At 54.1% G+C, this 22,387-nt stretch overlaps 1 protein-coding gene across 1 annotated transcript; it reads right to left on the minus strand.

The window, feature by feature from the left end:
- Positions 1 to 484: 484 nt before the first annotated feature.
- Positions 485 to 22,039, minus strand: SLC5A9 (solute carrier family 5 member 9). Its single transcript, XM_032846666.1, has 14 exons — positions 21,881 to 22,039; positions 19,795 to 19,866; positions 16,746 to 16,850; positions 16,274 to 16,438; positions 14,884 to 14,989; positions 14,271 to 14,351; positions 13,728 to 13,933; positions 13,413 to 13,548; positions 12,818 to 12,925; positions 10,567 to 10,717; positions 9,060 to 9,228; positions 7,365 to 7,580; positions 4,524 to 4,683; positions 485 to 1,120 (listed from the first exon to the last, which is right to left on the minus strand). The coding sequence occupies exons 1-14, from the start codon at positions 22,034 to 22,036 to the stop codon at positions 912 to 914; spliced, it is 2,040 nt and encodes a 679-aa protein (XP_032702557.1). The 5' UTR covers positions 22,037 to 22,039; the 3' UTR covers positions 485 to 911.
- Positions 22,040 to 22,387: the final 348 nt, after the last annotated feature.

The raw sequence follows: 22,387 nt of genomic DNA on the forward strand, positions 1-22,387 counted from the left end.
CTAGTTGGGGAGATAAACATCACAGGACAGTGATTGGTACGTGACAGAGGCAGACCCAGAGGAGGTGGGAATGGGAGAGGGATCCTGGCCTGGTTGTGGGTGTCAGATAGTTATGGTCATGGTATTTTCCAGGCTGGGTGGATGCCTGGCAGGCCGAGGGAGAGAGGGGCACGGGCCCAGGGCAGTGGCTCGCAGGCTGTCCATGCGACCTCTCTGCATGGCTACTGTTCTCCGCAAGTCCTTTCTCTCCAACTGGACTTCAAATGCCCCAAGACCATGGAGACTGCAGTGTTTGGAAGTGATGGTGGGAAGGGGCAGAATTTGAGCGGCACCAAGGAGAGACCCCCCAGAGCTCCCTGCCCAAACACCATCTGTCACCACGCTTCCATTCTGCCCTGGCCCCTCATTCCCTGGGGTCTGTCAGGGGAAGTAAAGGCCCTCCTGGGTAGGTGCCTGCTGGAAAGAGATGATTAGGGGTTGGGAACTAGGGAGGTGGGGGACGACGTGGGGAGGGAAGGGATGCCAGTGAGCAAAGATGCACTTGGACTTTTGCAATGTTCTTGCAACCCCGTTTCTTATATGTTCCACTTGTTTAAGCCTCAACACACATGAACAGTAAAAGCTCCCGAAAGGAAGCACCCAGGGGGTGGGAACAGTGTTTCTGAGGTAGGAACATAGGCAGTAAAATGGAAAAAGAGCTGGAGTCAGAAGACCCAGTGTGAGTCCTGCTGTGTGGCCCTGAGCAAACCCAGAGCCCTCTCTGGTCTCCCTTTCTCCATGTGGCCGGTGTGCAGTCTGGGGCAGGGTCTTCTGCTGGCTCAGCCTCCATGGTCCCCAGTTTCCACAGCAAGACAGACTGGCCAGGCTCCAGTTCCGTTTACTCGGTCTCCACTGAAGCCAGGTCTGCGGAGTCAGGCAAAATAGCCCCAGAGGAAGATGTTGAGGGCCAGGAGCAGGATGGCATTGACGTCGCAGACGGTTCTCCAGAGCGGCTCCTCGGCGATGCTGGTCAGCTCCCGCTGGCGCGCGGCCATCTCCTCAGGGCTCCGTGCGGGCTCAGGGCTGCCGGCCAGCCCGCAGAACCAGTTCCACAGCAGCCGGCCCCACCGCCTGCACCGGGCTGGGGACCACAGCCGGGGGGGCGGGGGGGGGCAAGGGAAGCAGAAGGGGAGGTGAGGCCAGGTGGCAGGCAGGGAGAGAGAAGGGGCAAGGGAAGGGAAACTAGTGAGACACAGAAGGGGGGCGCGCAGAAAGAGGGGCAGGTGGCACTGGGGCCTTGATGGGAACCTATAGACTGGGCGCCCAGCTGAGACTGGGACAGAGCTCTGACCCCAGCGTCCAGTCCTCCAGCAGAGCTTCTCAGTGATGCAAGTAGGGGGATGCGGTGAGGATAATGGGGTTCATCCCAATGCAGAGCATGAGGACGGAGTAGGGCATGATCTCTTCCAGGACAGCTGGGAGCCACGTTCCCACTCCGGGCTGGCCTGCCTGAGGTCCTGTGCTAACCACCCACCGGCTTCTCCGAGCTGCAACTTCTCTCTCAATTAGGTTAACTGCGAGGCTCGGGTCTTCTCCAGGTTGCTTTGAGCATCAAATGAGAACGGACATTTGCTAGCATTTCGAAAAGTGAGCCTTGCTGGAGCAGCAGGGAAAGGTTCAGCTGACTACGGTTCCAAACACGCGTGAGACTGAGCCGGTGTGGACCTGACTCCCCAGCACCCAAATTGGGGCTGCTTTGAGGTTAAAGGGTAGCTCAGTTCTTTAAAAACTAAGTTTAAAGGAAATAATAAGGTAAGTATTTTTAAAGGTTTTTCTTTTTTGCATTAGCAGATGACATATTAAAATTAATATTTCATCGAGGTCGGACAGAACCCACAGGAAATGCTTTATGATCTTAATGACCTTGGAACTTGGTACCTGGTAAGCTCAGTGTGACTACAGAGTCTCTGGTCCCATCAAGAGACCATCTGGTTTCACTCCTACCTTGTATCCAGGAGGACACAGGCTCAGAGAAAGGAGGGGACCTGCTTAAGGTGGCACTAAGCAATACCAGGCGCATGGCATTCCAACGGTCCTGGGTTGTAGCATTTTACAAGCCCATTCAAGAACTCTCTTCTGACTCTCAGGGCCGCCTTCAGAGGCCGGTGATGCACAGGGCATTGCGCCAGCTCCAAGGCTCAGAAGTCACGAGGTGGTTGTTGGTGAGCCATGACCTCGTACATGTGAGTGTGCGTACACTTCTTTCTGACCTATTCTGCTGTCCTTAATTTTTTTTGTCATCTTTCTTTTTTTAGGACACAAAACTACACTGCCATGTCTCTGTCTAACTTGAGGACAACACAGATGAGGCTTCCTCTGCCTGTGGGCCTTTCGAGAGGGGGATTCCAGGGGTTGCCTTCTAAGAATGGGAAGTGCCTCCTTCATTGTTTTGGGGAGCAAGCCCCCACACGGGGCTGGCATTTCTCTGCTTCTCTGGGGACAGATTCTGCGCTGGGCCACAGGAACAGCCAGGAAAAGCCGCGATGATGGCGTCCGTCTGTCTCATGCCGGGGTTCCACCGGGACAGCGGGAGTGCTGCCCTTCCTCCTCCTGCTAAAGCTACCTTCCCAGCTTCTTCCATCCCTCTCTTCTCTTGGATCCACCTCCTAGAAGGGCCTCTGCTTCCTCCCTGCCATACACTTTATAGGAACCTAGACTGGTTCTTGCCGTGATGCGGGGAGAAAGGCTTTTGAGACCCCATCTGGTGCACAGACCACAAAATGTGAAAAAGAGACAAGGGGTTACATTGTGCAAAGCAAAACACACTGAAACTAATGGGACAACTGATTAGACAGGGGGCAGGGTGGGGGTGTTGACTTTGAGCATTGGTGGGGCTTTCTGAAGTCAGCCCATATGGGTTTTGCCCTTGGAAGTTTGTAAAGGGTTACATTCTCCATTAAGCATACATTTTTAGAGTGGACCACTGGCGTTTAATTGTCGCAGCTTAGGCAAGAAGATGAGAGTGTTGGCTCTCGGTGGGATGCTGGAGCTTATGATGTCATTGACTCCAGGCCCCTGGCTGCTTCTCTAGCAGGGCCTTAAGCAAAGGGGAGGGAGTCAAGACAGGTGGGCAATTTCTCAGGCCTAGGGGAGCACAGGGCCCCCCGAACCTGGCAAAGACGAGGGACTCGAGCGGCATGCTGCTGCCTGAAGTTCAGGTCTACCAGCTGGCACTTTGATGATGTCACCTATGCTCTCAGCTTAACATGACTTATTAGAAGTTCCCAGAGGCTGGGAATGGAACTAAGACACTGTGGAGGCCCAGAAGGAGCCCCAACCAATCCAACGGAAGAAGGCTGCTGACCAAGGCACCCCAACTCCACCTAGGTGCTGGAGTTCCCTCTAACTGAGGCAGGAAGTAAATTTAGGACTTAAATATCATTAAATTATTAATTCCTGAGGGCAAGAGAAATTGATTTGGGGCTTTGCTTGCCACCTGATTTAACTTTTTTGACTGTAATTTTTCCTTAGGAATTTTATAATTTAGGAGATCTCTAGAAGGTCATTATATCAGACTATTCTAATGTGGTTATTTAATCACACTGTGAGAAGGTTACAGTTGTGCTGTGTCTAAAGCAGTAACAGTAAGTCTTATGCCAATTTTCAACTTCAGACACTGTGTGGCCTTAGAGTACATCTCACTAAGGGACTATTTGAACACATTTAAGGACCTCTAGGAGGCCAAAAGTATATGGCCCATCAGCAGCTCAAGGACGATACCCATAGGAATGCTTGTTGGTCTAGAAGAACCTTGTGAAGAGGAACAGAACAGTATGGACCCAGGGTTGCCATGTGTCTGGGTGACTCTAGGCAGAATGGTTAAGCCCTGTGGGAAGTAAGTTTCTTTGATGTGCCTCATGTTTCGTTCCATCTGGAGGGAACTCAGTTAGTGTAACACCCTTTGATTTCTCTGCCCTTAGACTCATTCAGCCCAGGGGAGGTGAGGGGACTTCCCTGCTGGTAGATTTGGGAAACATGAAGGGGGCACACTTGGCTGTGTCCCTCCCTCCTCCTTCTTGACAATGCAGGGCTCACAGGGGTAGGAGCTGATGGGCATCTCTGTCTGATGCTGGGCTTCACCATAAGGAAATGCACCTTCCCATGGATATAAACAAAATCTTTCTACTTATATATATACTTAAATATAAAATATTTCTACTTATATATAACCTACTTTCTACTTATATTTATACTTATCCTAATTATATAATTATCTACTTATATTCTACTTTCTACTTATAAACAAAATCTTTCTACTTCTATATACTTATAAGTATGTATATACTTATATTTTGACTCCTATCTGCCTGCCCTGTTTGTCTTATTTCTCTAATAGTTTAGTAGCCTTGTGGGAAGGGAGGAACAGTCATTTTCTTTTTTTGGCATCCGAGATCCCATCCCCAAAGGAGGGTCTCTGGGGCCCCATGACACGGCATCCCCATTACTCCTGTGTGATGTATGCCCCCAGCGTGGCCCCAGCCTACCTCCATGCTGGTCCCGGCCCTGGCTGGAGCTCTCTGTCCCTCCATCTCCTGGAGGGCTCACCCCAGATGGCATCTCCAATGTTCCCGGCGTGCCCTCTGGGGCTTCCTTCTCCAGCTCAGGGTGGGGACCGTTCCGTGTCCACCATGTCAGGCGAGCAAGCTGGAGGGAAAGAAAATACTGCTTGACTCGGCTGAGCATGAGGAACAGGCACAAGGCTGAGTCAGGAGGCCTGGCTCTCAGCCCGAATGCCCTTTCCTTTGATGAGCTGCGCCCCTCTGAGCACCTGCTCTAGGCTCCCCACTCATAGACTGGGAGGAAAGAAGCTGAACACAGAGGTAGGTGCCCCATGACAGAAGGCTTCCAAGATCAGGTTGTGGAGTTGATACTCTTTTTTTTTTTTTTTAAGATTTTATTTATTTATCTGACAGAGATCACAAATAGGCAGAGAGGCAGGCAGAGATAGAGGAAGGGAAGCAGGCTCCCCGGCGAGCAGAGAGCCCGATGCAGGGCTCGATCCTAGGACCCCAGGACCAAGACCTGAGCCCAAGGCAGAGGCCCTAACCCACTGAGCCCTCAGGCGCCCCTGGAGTTGATACTCTTAAAAAGAAACTCATAGGCGATGGACAGTCCCTGCAGACTTTAGACAAAGAGACGAGACTCTGAGCTGTGGGATTTAGAAAGCTCTCTTGGAGTGAACTGAAGGGATCCAGGCTGGAGGCTGCTAGAACAGCAGAATAAGAAATAGCATTGGGGGCAGTGTTGGTGCAAGGAAACAGTGAACATGGCTCTCAGGTTCCCGCCTTGGACCATCAGCTGGGGCACTGGAAAAGCTCAGAGACTTTGCCTACAGAGTGCCCACGGGGCCTGCTGCCACAGAGCAGAGATTGTCCGGGTAAGGCGCAGCAGGAAACCCAGCAAGTTCTCTAGCTGATATGGGTTGGGCCCAACCAGGACTATCTGAGCTCTGTACCATCTCCTTTCCAAAAAGCTCTTTTCTTGGCCCAGCAGCTCTTGGTTACAGATTGGACCAACAGTCCCTCCCCTGTCACCGAATTCCTACAGACATGTCCAGCACACCGGGGGAGCGGCTGTCCTTTTCCTCCAATTCCCAGCTATGTGTCTGTACGGTCTCAGGAGAGCCCAGGCTGCTTCTCCGCTTATAAGGACCTCTCAGTAAGCGTGACTTCATACTTCCACGGTGTGCCATTAGCAGTGTATGGGCGGTGTCTCTTTAAAGCAGGATTTGGGTTTGAATCTTGGGCAAGAGGGAGAGAATGGAATTTCATCTTCCTGTAGAGGATAAACCAGCTCAGGGACAGTGTGGGTGAGAAGGGTTAAAGGCCATAGGTGGGTCCCTAAGGGACACTGATATTGAAGGCCATGAGGAAGGCTTCAGAAGAGCGAGCAGAGGGTTGGAGGGGAGTGTGTCAGGGACATGAGCAGGACGTGGTGTGTGGTGGCTGGTTCTCCTCAGAACTCACTGGCAACAAAGATGCGGATAGGATCATTCATTTCTAGCATCAAGAGGGTAACTGGGGTCTTGGTGACAGCAGTTTCTGTGGGAAGGTGGGACACCAGGCGGACTGGATGAGGAGACAAGAGGTGGGAACTGGAGGCTGCCAGTGACCACCCTGCAAAGTCCGCTGTTGGGGAGCAGAGTGGGAGGGAGGAAGAGGGATGGGGAGGGGATTTCAAGTGAGAGATTCTTCCGTGTGTGAGTGAGGCAGTAAGCAACGGAGAAGCTGAAGAAAGCAGTGGAGAGAAACCACTTCTGGAATAAGCCACCAGAGAAACTGGCCTGTCTGGACTCCTTTGTTTGTAGGAATTAGTGATGTCAAGGGTATAAAGTCATTTTGCAAACTCTCCAGCACCATACAGGTAATGCCTTCCTCCTGAAGTTCTGGGACTAGCTTCTGGCACCAGTTCTGTTATCCACTGAATTCTATAACCCCCCATTCATATGTTAAAGTCCTAACCCCCAATACACCAGAATGTGACTGCTTGTGGTGATAAGGCCTTTAAAGTGGTAATTACAGTTAAATGAGGACATCAGAGTGACCCCAATCCAATAGGGCTGGTATCCTTATAAGAAGAGGGGATTGGAACACAGACACACAGGGGAAGGACAGGGTGAGGACACAGAGGCAAAGGCAGACGTCTGCAAGCCAAGGAGGGGGGCCTCAGAGGAAAGAACTCTGCCAACACCTTGATCTTAGACTTCTTGCTTCCAGAACTGTGAGAAAATAAACTTTGGTTGTGGAAGCCACACAGATGGCAGTGCTGTGTCATGGTTGCACCCATGAGGTAAAGATGAAAGGTTTCAAAAGACTGAGGACTGGGAAATCTGTCAGCACAGGAGAGTGGGGCGCTGGCTCTGGGCTCTGGGAGACTCTATGTCTTTTCTTATCTACCTGTTCCTTCACTGACCAATGAATCCCTACTCCTCCTTCTAGGGCCAGCTCAAAGTGACCTTGCCGGGGAGCCCTCTGCCAACCCCCAGGGGTGACCACCCCTCCTATGCTGGGCGCCTTCCCACATTTTCTCCTGGTAGGATAACTGTCGGCGTTGGTGTTTGTCCCAGACAATCAGTGGCAGGGACAATTCATCTTTGTAACCCTAACACAGTGCCTGGCGCATAGGACAAGTTCACTGAGTAATTTTTCAATTGAATAAATTACTTTTCACCTGGGATTGAATAATCCAGTGAGCTCCTCTCCCAAGAACGTGTGTATGGCCACAGAGGAGTTGAGCCACTGGAATGAAGCTCAGTGCTAGAATCCCAGGCCCTGTGGGGGAAGGGACAGCATTTCGAGGGGCCCCAGTACCAGCGCTCCACTTGCCTTTTCCTCAGGGATGGGGCTGGTACAGAGGCTAACAGCGACGATGACGATGGCAGTGAGCCCACAGAGCAGGAGGGCAAAGTAGAGGTAGTGGAAGTCCTTCAGCACGGCCGGCCTCTGGTCCACCTCCCCACAGGCTGGCGCTGGGTAGGAGAACTCCAGGATCATGCGCACAAGCCCCACAGCCAGGCCGAACATGAGGCCCCAGAAGGCTCCCTGTGGAGAGAGGGCAGACATGGGGGGGCCCTGGCAAGCTCAGGTCTGTTACACTGTTTGCGGGCCCACCTCAGTGAGCTCCCCCGTAATGCTGAGCCTTTGCTGAACTTAAAAGCAGGCAGAGTGGCGCCCTGAGCAGGACACAGTCTCCAGAGTCAGCCAGACAAGGATTTGGATCATGGCTCCGTTCCAGAATGACTGAACAGGTGAGACAACCTCACTGGCTTAGAGTTTTCTCATGCGCAATGATAGGAAAAACTAGTATATAGTAAGTATAGATGCTTGCTATTCAGCTAGAATGGGATATGCTTTTGTAATAAGTAGGGAAAACCAGGATCTCCCATCCTGATTTTCTGTTACAATAAATAAAGAATCAGAATAGAGCTCTTCTTTTTACCAAGGAAGAAAGAAACAAAGAAAGAAACAAACAAAAAAAAAAAAAACAAAGAAAGAAAGAGGAAAGAAAGAAAATCTCGTTCCTTGTTTATAGCACCACTTGACCCAAACCTACACCTTTTCCCCATATGTGAGGGTCAGAAGGCTCATATTTTTAAAACGAGGTGCCGATCCTGACAGCAAGAATTCTGGAACAAACAGAAACACCCAGAATTCAGCCGAGACCTGCTGTGAACCTGGTTATCAGCAGGGAGGTTAAAGTTCCAGAAACGGTCAACACGTGGCCTGGGTACCTGTCCCCCCCATCCCCCGCCCAGGGAGAGGAGCTTCTGGGGTGTCCTTTGCAATGACGTTGAGCTCTCCTGTGGCTCATGCAGAACCGTGTCCATGACATCCTTTAGCCCCCAAAGCACAGCCCACACAATCAGGCCCCTCTTTTTCTCGGCTCTCCTGGGGAGTGACCAAGGCAACCGCCCTGGCCCCTCTAGCTCCTCCCAGCCCATCAACCTGCAGCAGCTTCATCAGTGATGCACCTGCAGGGTCATTTGTGGCTGGTGTTTGCCTACATACAGAACCTTATGGGGTTAGAGAGGGAACAGACCCCAGGGAGCCTCCCGTCTGTCCTGGCCTTTTGCACACACTCTTCCACGTGTCGGAAACATTTTTCTCCTCTCCATTCATTCTTCAGTCTAGGCTCAGAGGTCCTTCATCCAGGAAGTCCTCCCTGGCCCCCTCCCAGGCATCCCATAGGTTAGGTGCTCCCAACCTCCACTCTCACAGCAGCCACTAGACCTTATGGTTATTCCCTATTGAATCATCTTTCCTCTCACCTGGCCCAGAGATGGTGGACCTACCTACATGAACCTTGTACACCATCGCATCCAGAAGCTTGCATAATAGGATCGATGAAGGTTTATCAAGTGAATGAATGAATCAAAACCCGACGCTATGGATGGGGAGATGGAAGCCTGGAGGAGGCGGTCAGTATGTCTATTATGTCCCAAAGAGACCCCAGGCTACGGACAGCCCGGACCTCCCCGCCCTCTGGTGTGCAGGGAGAGACAGGGGCCCTGCTGCACTCACAGGCTCTGTGACCCTCTTGCAGAAAATGGCCAACAGGAAGAGGGCGGTGATAGGCGGGGCCAGGTAGCTGGTGACAGACTGGATGTAGTCGAAGAGCTGCCCGCTGTTAGAGCTCTGAATGATGGGGATCCAGAGGATGCTGATGACAACCAGGAACACCACGAACACTCTGCAGGGAGGGCACAGGGCTAGACTTTTCCCTTCTTTGGGCTCCTCCAGGTCTAACCCGCCTCTCCATTACACTGGCATTTATCTCAGAGCGGGGACTCCACCTTCTCCTCCTGACTTCACCTCAACTGATCCTGGCTCAGGCCCAAGTACCCTAAAGCGCTCTCTTAACAATTTTGCATGCACGAGTTGAAAATTTTTCTTGGGTGCAATAATGCAAATGGCCAGGAGATGGCGCACGAACCCTACAGATGGATGAAATAAAAGGTGCGAAACCGCCTCAGTAGAAGGAAGGAAGGGTCTTCGGAAATGTCTCTGAGCACCTGTTCTTTCCTCTCCCTTCCCTCCCACATTTCCCGCCTCACGCCCCACTGGAGCCCCTCCCCTCGCAGATCCTTAAACGTTCAGGCCCTACACACAGCACCCCCTTAGGCAGCTGTAGACCGGAGCCATCCTGATGGAAGGAACAGTGGGTGCGAAGGCACAGAGATGGAAGAGGGTAAGTTATCGAAAGCCAAGTACCATCTTCAAACGGAAAGAATAAACGTGTTCGTCCAGAAACCTGAGTCAGGGAGCCTTAATTTATGAAGCGAAGAGTCCAGAAAGTGCCCCTTAACCCCGTGTAAACTACAAGCCTAGGGAGGAAAAGAAAACAAACCTCCAAATGATACTTTGAAAAGCACGACATCGAAACCAACGACATAAAGTTCAAGTTCTCCCACTTGTTGTTCAAGGCTCTGCGTCCACTGGAGACAGCCATCCTGTCAACTTCCTGGCTGCGGCAGCCCACGCTGCATTACCTGTGCTCCTGCTACCACGCTCAGCCCTCAGCCCAGTCAGACCAGTACACGTCGCCCCGGTGTCCCCAGCACAAGGTGTGATGCAAGGGGAACGCTCAGGGTGAGTCTGATGGAGTAAATTTAACAACAGGCTTTCCGTTTTCCTGGGATAATGGCCGGAGTTATTCTAGAGCTCCTGGGGGTGAGCTGCTTGCTAACTACCTCCGACCCCCCTACAGTTCACCTTCCCTTTCTTAAATGCTTTGTCAGCTTCTCTCACTTACTCGGTCATCAGAGAAAGAGAAAGTTGAACAGACAGGGAAGGGTTTTTTTTTTTCCTCCTTATTCTGGAAGCGGAGAAATGTCCAGAGCTGGGGAGGAACTTATGTGAGGTCATGCAGGAAGCTGGAGCTAGAACCAGGTCCTCCAACTGCCAGTCCCGGGACCCAGACCCGGCTGCGCCCCTGCCCCCGCCCCCCAGGGCAGCTCAGGGCAGGGAGGCAAGGGGAGAGGGGTCCTGCCTGCAGGGAGGGGGTGCTCCAGAAGAGGGGCCAGCGTACCTGCCCACCACCATCAGCTCCTGCTCAGTGGCCTTCCTTCGGAGGCGCAGCCACACGTCAATGGCAAACAAGGTGCTGCTGCTGTTGAAGATGGAGGTGAGTGAGCTCATGAGGGCGGCCAGGATCACGGCAATCATCAGGCCCCGCAGACCTGGGGAGAGGCGAGGTCTCCGTGGGCAGCTGGCCGGTCAGGGCCAGCTCTGCCGGGGACCACGGTGCCTACAGGGTCCAGCAGAGCCGGGGGTTTGGGGTGGTGATGGCTTGCAGGAGGTTCCATCTGGGGGAGTGAGGAATCCAAGAGCCGTGGAGGCCAGCTTCTGGGTAAGCGCTGCCTCTGCCTTGCTCTGCGGCCTTGAGCAAGTAACCTGCACCCAAACTCCTCAGCTCCATCACCGAGAGTAGTGGGACTGGGTGACTCCTTGGTCTGGGTTTCAGAGTTTGTAGACACTGGGTTACTGCCCCTGCTGGGGAGGAGGGTGCTTGTTAAGAATGGAGTGTTTTTAGGGTGCCTGGGTGGCTCAGTCATTGAGCACCTGCCTTCAGCTCAGGTTGTGATCCCAGGGTCCTGGGATAGAGCCCCGCATCCGGCTCCCTGCTTGGCGGGAAGCTTGTTTCTCCCTCTCCCACTCCCCTCTGCTTATGTTCCCTCACTCACTGTGTCTCTCTCTGTCAAATAAATAAATAAAATCTTTTTTAAAAATTAAAAAAAGAAGAAGAAGAAAAAAAAGAATGGAGTGTTTTCTGTCTGTGTGCCTTTTCATGGACACAGGGGTGTCGGGTTAAGGCCCTGGCCTGGGAGGCAGAAGGCCTGGATTTGTTTCCTGGTTCTGCAAGTAACTAGCTGTGTGATCTTTGAATGAGTTCCTTCCTTTCTGGACCTATTCTCCCCCCGGTTGCAGGAGAGGGTAGAACCCACTGATCTCTGCGGTCTCTATGACTCTAATGATCAAGCTTCTAGGAACAAGTCGTCTCCCTGGGGAGACCACTTTCCATCAGCCCAACCTCGGCCCTCTTTCCTCCCAGTCCAAACATTTAACCATCTCCTAGAGGTCTCCCTGTAAGAGTTAAGGCGTTCCAAACAAACCCAGGCCAGCACCTTCTTCTGGGGCCTTCTGTTGCTTCCTTTGGTAGCAAACTCCAATCTCCACAGCAGACACTCAGTTATCCTAGACCCCTCCTCTGCTGCCCTCCCAAGCCCCCTCCCTCGATCAGCCTCCCTGTGGACGGCCAGTCCCAGCTGGGCCTCCTACCATCTCTACTGTTTCTTTGATTCATTTCTTTTTCTACGGGAGAGAGGGAAGAGCTCAGTTCGAGCACTTCCCTTACAAACCTGGCTTTTGCCTATATCCCTACTCTCAATATCATCGTAAGCCCAGGACCTGGGAGCCCTCTCTGGATGCCTCTGTCTCTCTCATCCCTCGAATGTAATCAGTCACCAAATCCTGCCACCTGTACCTCACAAAGATCTTTAAATCCCTTCTGTCCACCCCAAAACCACTGACCTGGCCCAGGCCATCAGCACCCTCAGCTGGGCCACCGCGAACCCCTGTTAACCTTCCCTCTGCCTCCCCAAAGCTAAGCTCTCCCTCAGACTGCTCCTTCTGAAGTTTGAATCCCCTCATGTGCTCTGGCCGAAAACCCAGAGGAAATGCTCTGCTCCACAGTAAGGGGGCACGACCTCCTCTCCACTCCCGCAGCCCATTCCCCCTGCAGGTAAGCCCCAAGAGGCCGAGAGGCCGCTTCAGACTTCCTGCTCTGTCAGCCCTCAGCCTCAGCACATGCAGTCCCTCCTTCCCCAACGACATTTCCCACCTACATCTGGATTTGTCTGCTTAAAATGTTCTTCGGGATTCAGCTCCATGTCCTCTCCTCTGGGAAACCTCTGAGGTTCCCCAGGCTGGGTCAGGTGCCTCCTTAGGGATCCCTCAGCCACACTGTGTCCCCACACTGGTGACGCAGCATTGTATCCTCAGTGAGCCCAGGTGTCCTGGGGATAGCATAAACCCCAAGCACAGGGGCCGGCCTTTCATCCCTGCATCTCCAGGATTAGACCCAGACTGGGTGTATGGACGCTCGTGAAAACTGTGTGTGTGTGTGGGTGGGTGGGTGTTGGGGGAAGGAGGTGTGGAGGTGAGGTTTTATCCCCTATTCCCATCCATGTCCATCCTTAAGGCCACCCCTCCTGGGCAGCAGGGATTGGAGGAAGCTGGGGGATGGGCGTGAAGGGTGGCGTGGGGGAGGCAAGACTCACCGACAGGCATGAGGGCTATGACCAGCTTAGGGTAGGCGATGTTAGAGCAGCCCACTCGAGCCCCGCAGATTCTTTGGCAAACATCAGGATCTACACAGCCCACTTCATCTATAGAAGAAGTGATGGCCATTAGAGCCCAATATTTGCTTTCCAATGGGAAGAAACTACAAGAAACCTTTTCCTGCTGACTCTGGAGGGAACCAGCATCTCTTGTAGGAACCAGAGGGTCAAGGGGCAGGCTGATGTCTGGGTACCACAATCTAGCCATCTCCAGGAAATCTCTTGACCACATTCTACCCTGCAAAGCCTGACAGACTCTTGTGGGTTCGAGGCCTTATATCTTGCTTAAAAGGCAAAAATCCTTAGAAGGCACCAAGAATGCCTTCATTGGTCTTTCCCTTATAAAGGGAAAGTAGGATTTTAAAATGACATTCAGATACAAATGTCTTCTTCTAAAACACTTACTGTATGTTTGGCCCACAAAGCCTGACACACGATGTATTCTTAATAGAAGTAACAGGTGGGCCCCCCCCCCCCCCCCACCCCCCCCCCCCCCCCCCACCCCACCCGCAGTGCAACACCATCCAGCTCCTACCTGGGTACAGGGCCCGGCTGATCATGCCAGGCATGACAATGAAAAACATGGGCAGGATCTTCAGGTAACCCCCCAGCACAGAGCCCCCCTTGGCATGGGACAGATTCTTGGCAGAGAGAGACCTCTGCACGATGACCTGAAAAGGGAGGGGCAGCGGCAGGCCACTCAGCTTGGTGGGGCTCAGCTCAGTCACATGTGAGCCCTGAGGTGGTCCGGGAACAAGGCCCAACCCTCTCTGCTTCTAGATGCATGGTTTTCCCACAGGGAACCACCCCAGGCTGTGATGGGCTGGGCCAAGCCTGTCCGGGGCATCACCTGGTCCGTGCACCAGCACCACGTGGCCAGCACCGTAAGCCCGAAAATGAGGCCAGGCCAAGGGATGTCCCCATTCACAGGGTCCCGGAGCATGTGGAAGGCGTCAGACCGGGGGAGATGGCAGGTGGTATTGGGGACTGTGGCATTAGGGATGGCCTGTCTATACCGCTGCTCCAGGCCTGGGTACCAGCCTACCTCCTGAAAGCCTGTGGAAAGAGACCACAGGAAGTGACACGGCCCTGAGACCCCACTGGGCCTGTTCCATGCCCCTACCCTAGCTTCTAGTCCCATGTGGGGCCCTGGGGCTTGGAACTAGTATAGGACTTGGGAATCGGGGAGGGACGTGGGGCTCAGACCCTTAGTTGGTGTAGCGAGAACTTCGCTCATTTGGAACCCAATGGGGGGATGGTGGTGGAATAAGGCTCTGTGCTCTGGAAAGTTCCAATCAAACCACGGAGATGAAAGCCCAAGACAGATCAGTAAGAAGTTTCTACGGGATGGGGGGGGGGGGGGGGGCGGAATGTATTCAGGTTTCTACCTTACCCAGAAACATGAGGACCAGGGCGCCCCCCACCATGATCACCGTCTGCAAGGCATCTGTGTAGATCACGGCCGTGAGGCCCCCTATGGACCCAAGGAGAGGGCTCATCAGTCAACACCAACAAAGGTTTCCTCTCTGGGTGACTGCCCTGTGCTTGGCACACTGAGAAGCCCTCTTAGCAGGTGGATTCTCTCTGTCTGCCTTCCCCCCACTGGCTGGTCCTAGCCACAAGCACTCTGGTCTAGCTCTCTCTCTCCCCAGCAGGCCCTGAGTGTGGCCACTGTGCCTCAGTTAGCTCTTGTTGTTGATATCCCAGCACTATTCCTCCGCTGTACTGGGAGTTCCCACCCACCCCAACTCCACTGAAATTCCCCAGCTTTGCAGGCTGACTTAGCCACAAGCTGGGGTCCCAAGTGACCAGACCTGGGGGAGACAGGGGAAAGCAGGCTGGTGGCTTTGTCTAGAGCAGGTCCTGATGACTCCAGTCCTAATAACAATCCCCTAGTCACACCCCTGCTTGCTGCTGCATCCCTAGGTATCCCTCTCCACCTCTCCCCGTCTCTTGGTCTCTGCTCCTGATGCCTGCACCCCAATGCAACCTGCCCTCGGCCCTACCAGCAATGGTGTAGACGGCCGTCACCACCAGCAGCATCGCCGTGGAGAGGTAAAGGTTCCAGCCCAAGGCCATCTGGATGAAGAGAGCTCCAGAGAAGATGTCAGTCTGCAGAGAGCCAGGACCAGGAGTCCAGGTCACTTGAGGCCCTCGCTGTGGCCACCAGGTCAGCGATACCAAGTGCTGGCAGCCCTCATCCCATGATGAGGGTGAGCCTAGAGTGCTGTGCTGAGGAGGACGGGCTTGACCTTGCAGACGCTGAGGGGCCATAGGGAGTGTCGAGCAGAGGAGCCCCACATCCAACTTTGGAGCCAGGAACAATGTCATCTGGGGCGCTGATGGGAGAGTCTTTGCCCAGAAGGCAGGGGTGAAGGAATAAAGTGAAGACAGAGGAGGTGAAGCGGGGAGCAGGGGTCGGAGAGGGGAGAGCGGGCCCCCAGAGGCTCGCGGCCTGCTCCCTAGCAGAGCAGAGGCAGCTGCGGGGCCAGCTCCCACAGACATGCAGGAGCAGGAGCCTGGTGCAGAGGACCGCACTTCAGACACACCCCGTGTTCAGGTTTATTAGAGGACTCTGGAGCGTCCTCTGCCGGAGCGGACTTGGGCTCATTTTCAAGCTCAGTCCCTGTCAGTGCCTGCTTGCTGACCCCCCTGCACGGCTCTTTAACGAGCCCATCCCACGCCTACAACAGGGCAGGGTGCAAGGACCCCTGGACTGGGGCATAGGACCCAAACTTTAGTTCCAGTCCCACAGCTACATTCTGTGTGGATGTGGGCAAGCTATTTGCCCTAAGTGTGTTTTCTGAGTGTAGGTCAAGGAAGGAAGAATAAGGACCTTTGTTACTGTAACATTCTAGGTAATCAATGCATGGTGCTAAATGGAGAATCACTTAACGGAAAGATAAATGAATGAATGAGCTCTAGATGATGGAGTCTTTGAATAGAGGGACTGTCATTTACACAACAGACATTTCTTATTCATCTGTGATCACTCCACTGCTGAGCGGGGACTTGCATTGAAGGTATGTGGTTTCATCCCTTCTTCCTCCCTTCCTTCCTTCTACCAATCTATCAGCTGTCCATCCATCCATCCATCCATCCATCCATCTATCCATCCCTACATCCAACAATAAGCCATGACACAAACTCAGCATTTTCGGGCGGCTGCATAGCTCAGTCAGTTAAGCATCTACCTTCAGCTCAGGTCTTGATCCCAGGGTCTCGGGATCGAGCCCCGCATCAGGGTCCCTGCTCAGTGGGGAGTCTGCTTCTCCTTCTCCCCTGCCCCTCCCCCTGCTCTTGCGCACGTGCTCTATTTCTCAAATAAATAAACTCTTAAAAAAATAAATTCAGCATTTTAAAGAAGAAGATGGCCATACTCGAGTGGGTACTCACAGAAATCTTGGTGAAGATGTAGAGGATAAGAGACAAGACAGACATGTACACCTGGATCCTGTGGCCGCCGAACCGCTTCTTCAGATACTGAGGCATCGTGACCGCCCCAGCGGCGATGTACACGGGGACGAAGATCCAGCCCAGGGCCAGAAGCAGCCAGGTTGCCTTGGAGAGTGGGGAGAAGTAGGTCTCTACATCCTAGATGCAGAGAGAGAGGCAACCCCTACCCCAGGGGGAGAACTGAGCCAGGGAGCAAGGGACCTGGGACCTAATCTTGGTGCTGTGTGGTCTGATGAGTCCCTCTTCCTCCTCCAGGCCTTGATTTCCTCATCTATAAAATGGGTTTTTGATTCACCATGCAGCCTCCCCAAATACCTCCAATGCTTCTCTCAACACTAAAGACTGGGATGGGGGTCAGGGAAGCTTCAGACTTCCATTTCCCCCTGAGAAACCTCCAGGCCAACTTCCTTACATTCCATTCGAAGCCGCCCACAGCAAGACCTCCAGCGGCTCCTGTCCCAGCCAGGCCAATGAACAAGCCACTGCCCACGTTGCTGGACATCAGAGAGGCTCCAATCTGCAAGGCACAAGTGGGGTCAAGGTTCAGGGTCAGTTTTAACCCAAATCAGTCCGGAGCCAGGACCATGGGCCTCAGGAGCTGTGGACGGAGCAGGAGCTGGGCTCAGGAAATCTGAGATCAGAGGAAGGAGAGGACATGAGGGAGCACAGAGGAGGAGGGATGGACCTGACATTTTCTGGGTACCTATGTACCCAGGCACTGTGCAAGGCATTTAATATGCAGCAATACACTTAATATTCATGAACATCTCAAGGGATGGGCATTAATCTTTTCAATTTACAGAAGAAGGAAATAATGTTGAGAAAAACAAAGCCACTGGCCTCAGGCCACCCAGTGAGTGAGTGGCCAAGTGGGAAAGAAGGAAAGCCATGGGGAACAGGGTCCATGTAGGGAGGACAAGGCTTTGCACTGGGCTGTCCATCTGGGGGCCTCCAGAGATGAGGATGTTGAGGGCAAGGGGGAGGTCCCCTCAAGAGGGATTTGGAAAGGCCCCCTGCGACCCCAGTGCCTCCAGGCTCCAGGGCAAAACCAGGCAGAGGGAGAAGCCGAAGGGCTGACCACAGGCTGGGCCAGCCTCCGAGTTGAGGTCATATTTCTCTAGGAGGCAGCCAACTACTCTGAGGCCTTAGAGACACTGACAAAAGGATCATAATGGTTAGTACAGTTAGTACATAAGCAGTGTCGCCAAGGGTTGGACACCGTTCTAAGTTTCCTCATGCAGTCCTCACCACAGCTCTGGGCCGGGTATCCTGTTATATCCCCAGCTGACTGAGGGGGGAACCGAGGCACGGATAAATGACTTGCCCAAGCTCCAGAACCAGTGAGTGATGAACCTTTGAACCCTGGCTCCGGTAACTAGACTGACTCCAGTAACGATTGCACAATTATTGCTGAGCTCCTAATAAGCGCTCATTACTATCACCTTTTATTCTTGGACGGGATCCTTCGTTGGGCAGGGGGAGGGGCAGAGGGAGGGGCTCTGGAGCCTGGGCAGAGACCAGGCCTTGAGGACAGGCCCCGGGGCCAGAGGTGTAGACTCTGCTCTGGGCTTGTCCCCTGTGTCAGCCTAATAAAATCACTTCCTCCTGCAAATCCTGACTCTCCACTTGTAGAACGTGGGGACTCACCTGTTCCCACTGCCTGTTCTAGAGGTGGCTGGGCGGTAGAAAGCGAAAACAAAGGAAAGGTACTGAGGCCTTCAGAGATCAGACCGTAGACAGCATAAAGGCACAGAGATTACAACCGGCTTGATGTTGCTCATTGCCGCAGACACCTCTGCCGCCACACACACACACACACACACACACACACACTCAGGTGGTCCCGGGGATGCTGGTGGGGCCAGGGCTGGAGCACCTAGCCAGAGCACAGAGCACTGGGCCTTCCCTGAGGCTGCTCTAGGAGCAGGGAGCTGCCTCGAACCCACTCAGCACAGGCTCCTAGCTCACAACTCAAAGAGACATCGGTCATCAGGGTTGGCAGGGGGACCAGACGGGCCCCCTGGGACCAGGGATGCTGCTGCTCCTGCTCTTGGATTCCCAGCCACACACTCTCTTTGGGGTACAGGGAGTGGGGGTAAGGCATGTCTCAGGACTGGCCTAGTAGGGAAGGGCACGAAGTTATGGGACTTCTGTCACAGACTCCCGCAAGCTCCAGGGTTGTAGATGGGACAGAGATACCCTAAGCAGGGCTGGCTCTGCTCAGGCTGAAGCCTGCTCCCAGGGCAGGAGGCCCAGCTCCACACCACACACATGGCCGTGCCCCATGGAGGCGGCCCATCTCCACACCCCACTGGTCTCGGGAGCACCCTCCTCCTGTCCAGAGGCATGGGGTTTCCTCACACCTACATTGAGACACAGAGTTTCACATGGAGCAGGGAGATCTGCTCTCTGCAGGACCGGATGAGCACCCAGGCCAGCCCCTGGTCACTCCCCCAAATGCACCAGAGAGGTGCTCTGCCCTGCTTCTTGTCCCTGCTAGTGACTCATCTCCAGGGCTGCGATAGGGGGTGGGGCTGGGGAACCAGCAGAGAGGAATGGCCTCCAAGGGGCTTACTTTCTTCTGTCGAGGGGATGGCTGACACCACCAGGGACCCAGCCACTCTCCCTGTGAGCTGCCAGGCCCTCCATCCCCTGCTGTCCTGGGGACTCTCTCACGCTGAAGACATGAGAGCTCCCTGACCCGAACTCCTCCTGTCCCAGATACCCGAACCTTCCAGAGAGCTCTGTCAGCGTCCTGGGCTTCCTCTCCTCTTCAGTGAGTCTGTCACCTGTGCAGGTGGAGAAAGTGGGGAGAGCCAGCTTGGGGTGTAGGGATGGCTGGTGGTGTGTGCGTGCATGCACACGCGCGTGTGTGAGCCGGGCGTGTCTGCGCATGTACACAGCCACAGCACCCTGGAGGCTGACTCTCCTACCATTCGATTTCCAGGCAGGGCGTACCTCCCTCCGTGCTGTTTCAGGAAGAGGAAGTTAGTTTTGTGGACTAAGAGAAACAAGTGAGGCGGGCGGATAGGGGAGACTGGGGTTGGCAAAGGCATTGGGATTGATTCCCTGAGGTTGCTGGGGATTGACGTCTGTGGTCCCCCTCACTTCACTGCTCCACGGTACTAAGCAGATACATCTCCTTCCCACCTCCTGTGACTGAGGCCAGAGGCTTCCAGGAGATACTCACAGCCCCCCTGCTTCCCTCCTCTTGTCTGTGAGTCTGTCTGCCCAGCTAACCTGAGCTTCTCCAAGACAGGAACGTTCTAGGTTATTTCTTTTGGAGGGCACTCACCTAAGATGTGTGTTAACAAGATCTTTCTGGTGGTGGGGTGACTTGGGGCCACAGAGAAGGAGCCCAGAGCGCCAGGAACCCCACTCGCGGGGGGGCTGAGACGTTAGCAAAAGAAGACTAGACGAGGATCCAATGGTGGGAGGGGCAGGGAGGAAGATTGACTCACCGGCCACCAGCTCATGGACCTCCCCGCCAGGAAGTAGCCACCAATTGTGCCTCGGCTCGCTCGAATGGATGACTGGAAAGGAAGGGGAGAGAGCTGAGGGTTTCCAGAGCTCACCCACCTCTGCCCCACCTCAGCAACCTGTTCCTGGGCTCAGGCACTGGGGGACCATGAGACGCAGATGGGCAGTTTCACTGGTTTTACTCTACCGCCTTTGGGAGGGGCACCACCTCTCTCTGGGCCTCACCGTTCGTCCTCCAGAGCTGGTGTGAAGAGCCAAGGGGTCAACAGAGGTTAAAGCCTTGGCGAGCAGCACCGTGCTGGGCAAGTGTGCAAGATTCTGGTTATTGCCCCCTTAGCCCTCCTTCTGTCCAAACTCCAGTTCAGGAAATGATTTATATCTGATCTCCTTTCTGCGGGACTCCCACACTGCGGCTAGGATGGCAGAAAGCCCCACAGCCCCAAGCAGAGAGGGGCCCCCTTTGGGGCTTCTCTGCCCTGGCCTGAAGTGGGACCACACTGTAGGAGTGCGTCCAGACCCCTCATCTGAAGAGCGAGAGGAGAGTGGGCGTGAGTGAGTTCCTCTGGGGCCTCAGGAGCTGGGAGCATGGATGGCGGGCATGGAAGCAGAAACCTAACTTAATTAAGATGCTAAAAGCTCGGGATGCCTGGGTGGCTCAGTTGGTTAAGCGTCTGCCTTGGGCTAGGTCATGATCCCAGGGTCTTGGGATCGAGCTCCACATCGGGTTCCTCGCTCCGTGGGGAGCCTACTTCTCCTTCTGCCTCTGCTGCTCCCCTGCTTGTGCTCTTGATGTCTCTCTCTGACAAATAAATAAATAAAATTAAAAAAAAAAATGCTGAAGCCAGCAGGTCTCTGATTGGGTCTAGAGGTGGGAGAGATACCTGAAGGAGAGGAAAGGAAAAGAGAAAAGGGGCTTCTTTGCCCCAAGGAAACATCCCTAGTCACTAGGGAGTGTTGGGGGAGGGGAGGGGCTGGTTCTTGTGAAGCCTTTGCTTTAACTTCATCTGTCACCTCCGGCCCTCGGGCAGGCCAGATGAGCAGAAGGAATTCTTTTCACACATGAGGAAACTGAGCCCGGAGTCAGGGAGCAACTTGTCCAAAGTCACTGAGGAGCTGGTGCCTTTCCTGCCAGGAGTCAGTGATCAGCCTTTTGCCCATTTCTTCCTCACATCAGCCTTGGGAGGAGGGACAGTTCACCCCGCTGTACAGCTAAGGGAACTGAGGCCCAGAGAGGGTTTGTGACCCCACCTCAGTAAGCGACTGGCTGGGACTCGAATCTGCCAGCCAGCAGCATCTAAGGGGGCTGGCCCGTCTCCTGAAAGGGCCGTGGTGACACCTGCCATATCTTGTTGCCTGCCATGCCAGGCACTGGGCCAGGTGCCTAAATGTGTCGTGTTACTCAGGGCCATGACCCCTCTGTGGAGTAGTCTTTATCGTTCTCACTGTCCACGTGAGAAAAGGGGGCTCACAGAGCATTCGCATGTTCCCAGGGCTCCGTGGCTCTGTCAGCTGGGATCTGAAATCAGGGCTCCCTGCTCTCAGAGCCTGGCCCCCGCTCCAAGGCTAAGGCTCTGGTGAACGGTGGAGAGCGGAAGGACCTTCGGGGTCACCTGGCTTCCTTCCCATGAGCACCCAAACCCAGCTCCATTAGAAAGCACCATTCCTTGCCAAGACACCCACCGGTGGAGGGTGGGGTAGGCCAAGAGTGGAGCGATCACAGAGTTGGCAATCCTGGCATGGGAAGGAGGGCCGGAGTGGGGATGGGGGATGGGTGGGGCCAAAAGCCACAGATGCAGAGACAGGGAGTTGGGAGATTGGGGTCCTTGCCTGGTCTGCCTCTGCTTGCTATGTGCCCTCAGGCATGTGACACCCCTCTCTGTGCCACAGTCTGCCCATCTATAAAAGAAGGGACTGGAGAGAAGGATTTCAGAAGGATTTCGGCATCTTATACCTGTGCCTCCCTGATCCACCTTCCTTCTGCCCACCCTGCCCCCAGCTCCACCCCCAGGCAGAGATGGGAGCTGTCCCTGCCTCCCCTGTCAGCCTCCAGCCTCCAGGACTACTCACCCAGACCCCTACACCAATGACAAAAATGAAGTAGACAACCAGGACCCCGATGTCGTAGGCGTGCAGGCTGACTCCGGAGCCTAGTGCTGAGCGTGGAGCTGTCACAGTCCTGACCCCATTTCCTGACGCTCCAGGCCCCATTGTTGCCAGCTCCATGCTTCTCTGTTAGAGTCACTCGCCGCCGGCTGGACTTTGAGGCGCTCCTGGCTTCGTTCCTTCCTTTAATGATTAAACAACCCCAAGTGCCATTAGTTGCTAAGAAAGCTCTGAGCCCCAGTGGCACGGAAAGTCCTGGTCCCCTTTCCTCCTAACTGCCACCCCATCCTCTGTGGGACTCTCTCCCTTCCCCTGCCCCCAGTACACACACACACACACACATACACACACATGCACACTCCCACCCTTGAGAGCAGCAGGAGGAGGAAGAGGAGGAGTAGAGGAGGAGAATCCTGGAATTCTGGAGATGGGAGGGACCTTAGAAGTCGAGCTGTTCAAGCTCCTGCTTAC

The sequence above is a fragment of the Lontra canadensis genome, unplaced genomic scaffold (genome assembly GCF_010015895.1).
Source record: "Lontra canadensis isolate GAN:19392208 unplaced genomic scaffold, GSC_riverotter_1.0 scaffold179, whole genome shotgun sequence".
Taxonomy (NCBI): Eukaryota; Metazoa; Chordata; class Mammalia; order Carnivora; family Mustelidae; genus Lontra; species Lontra canadensis.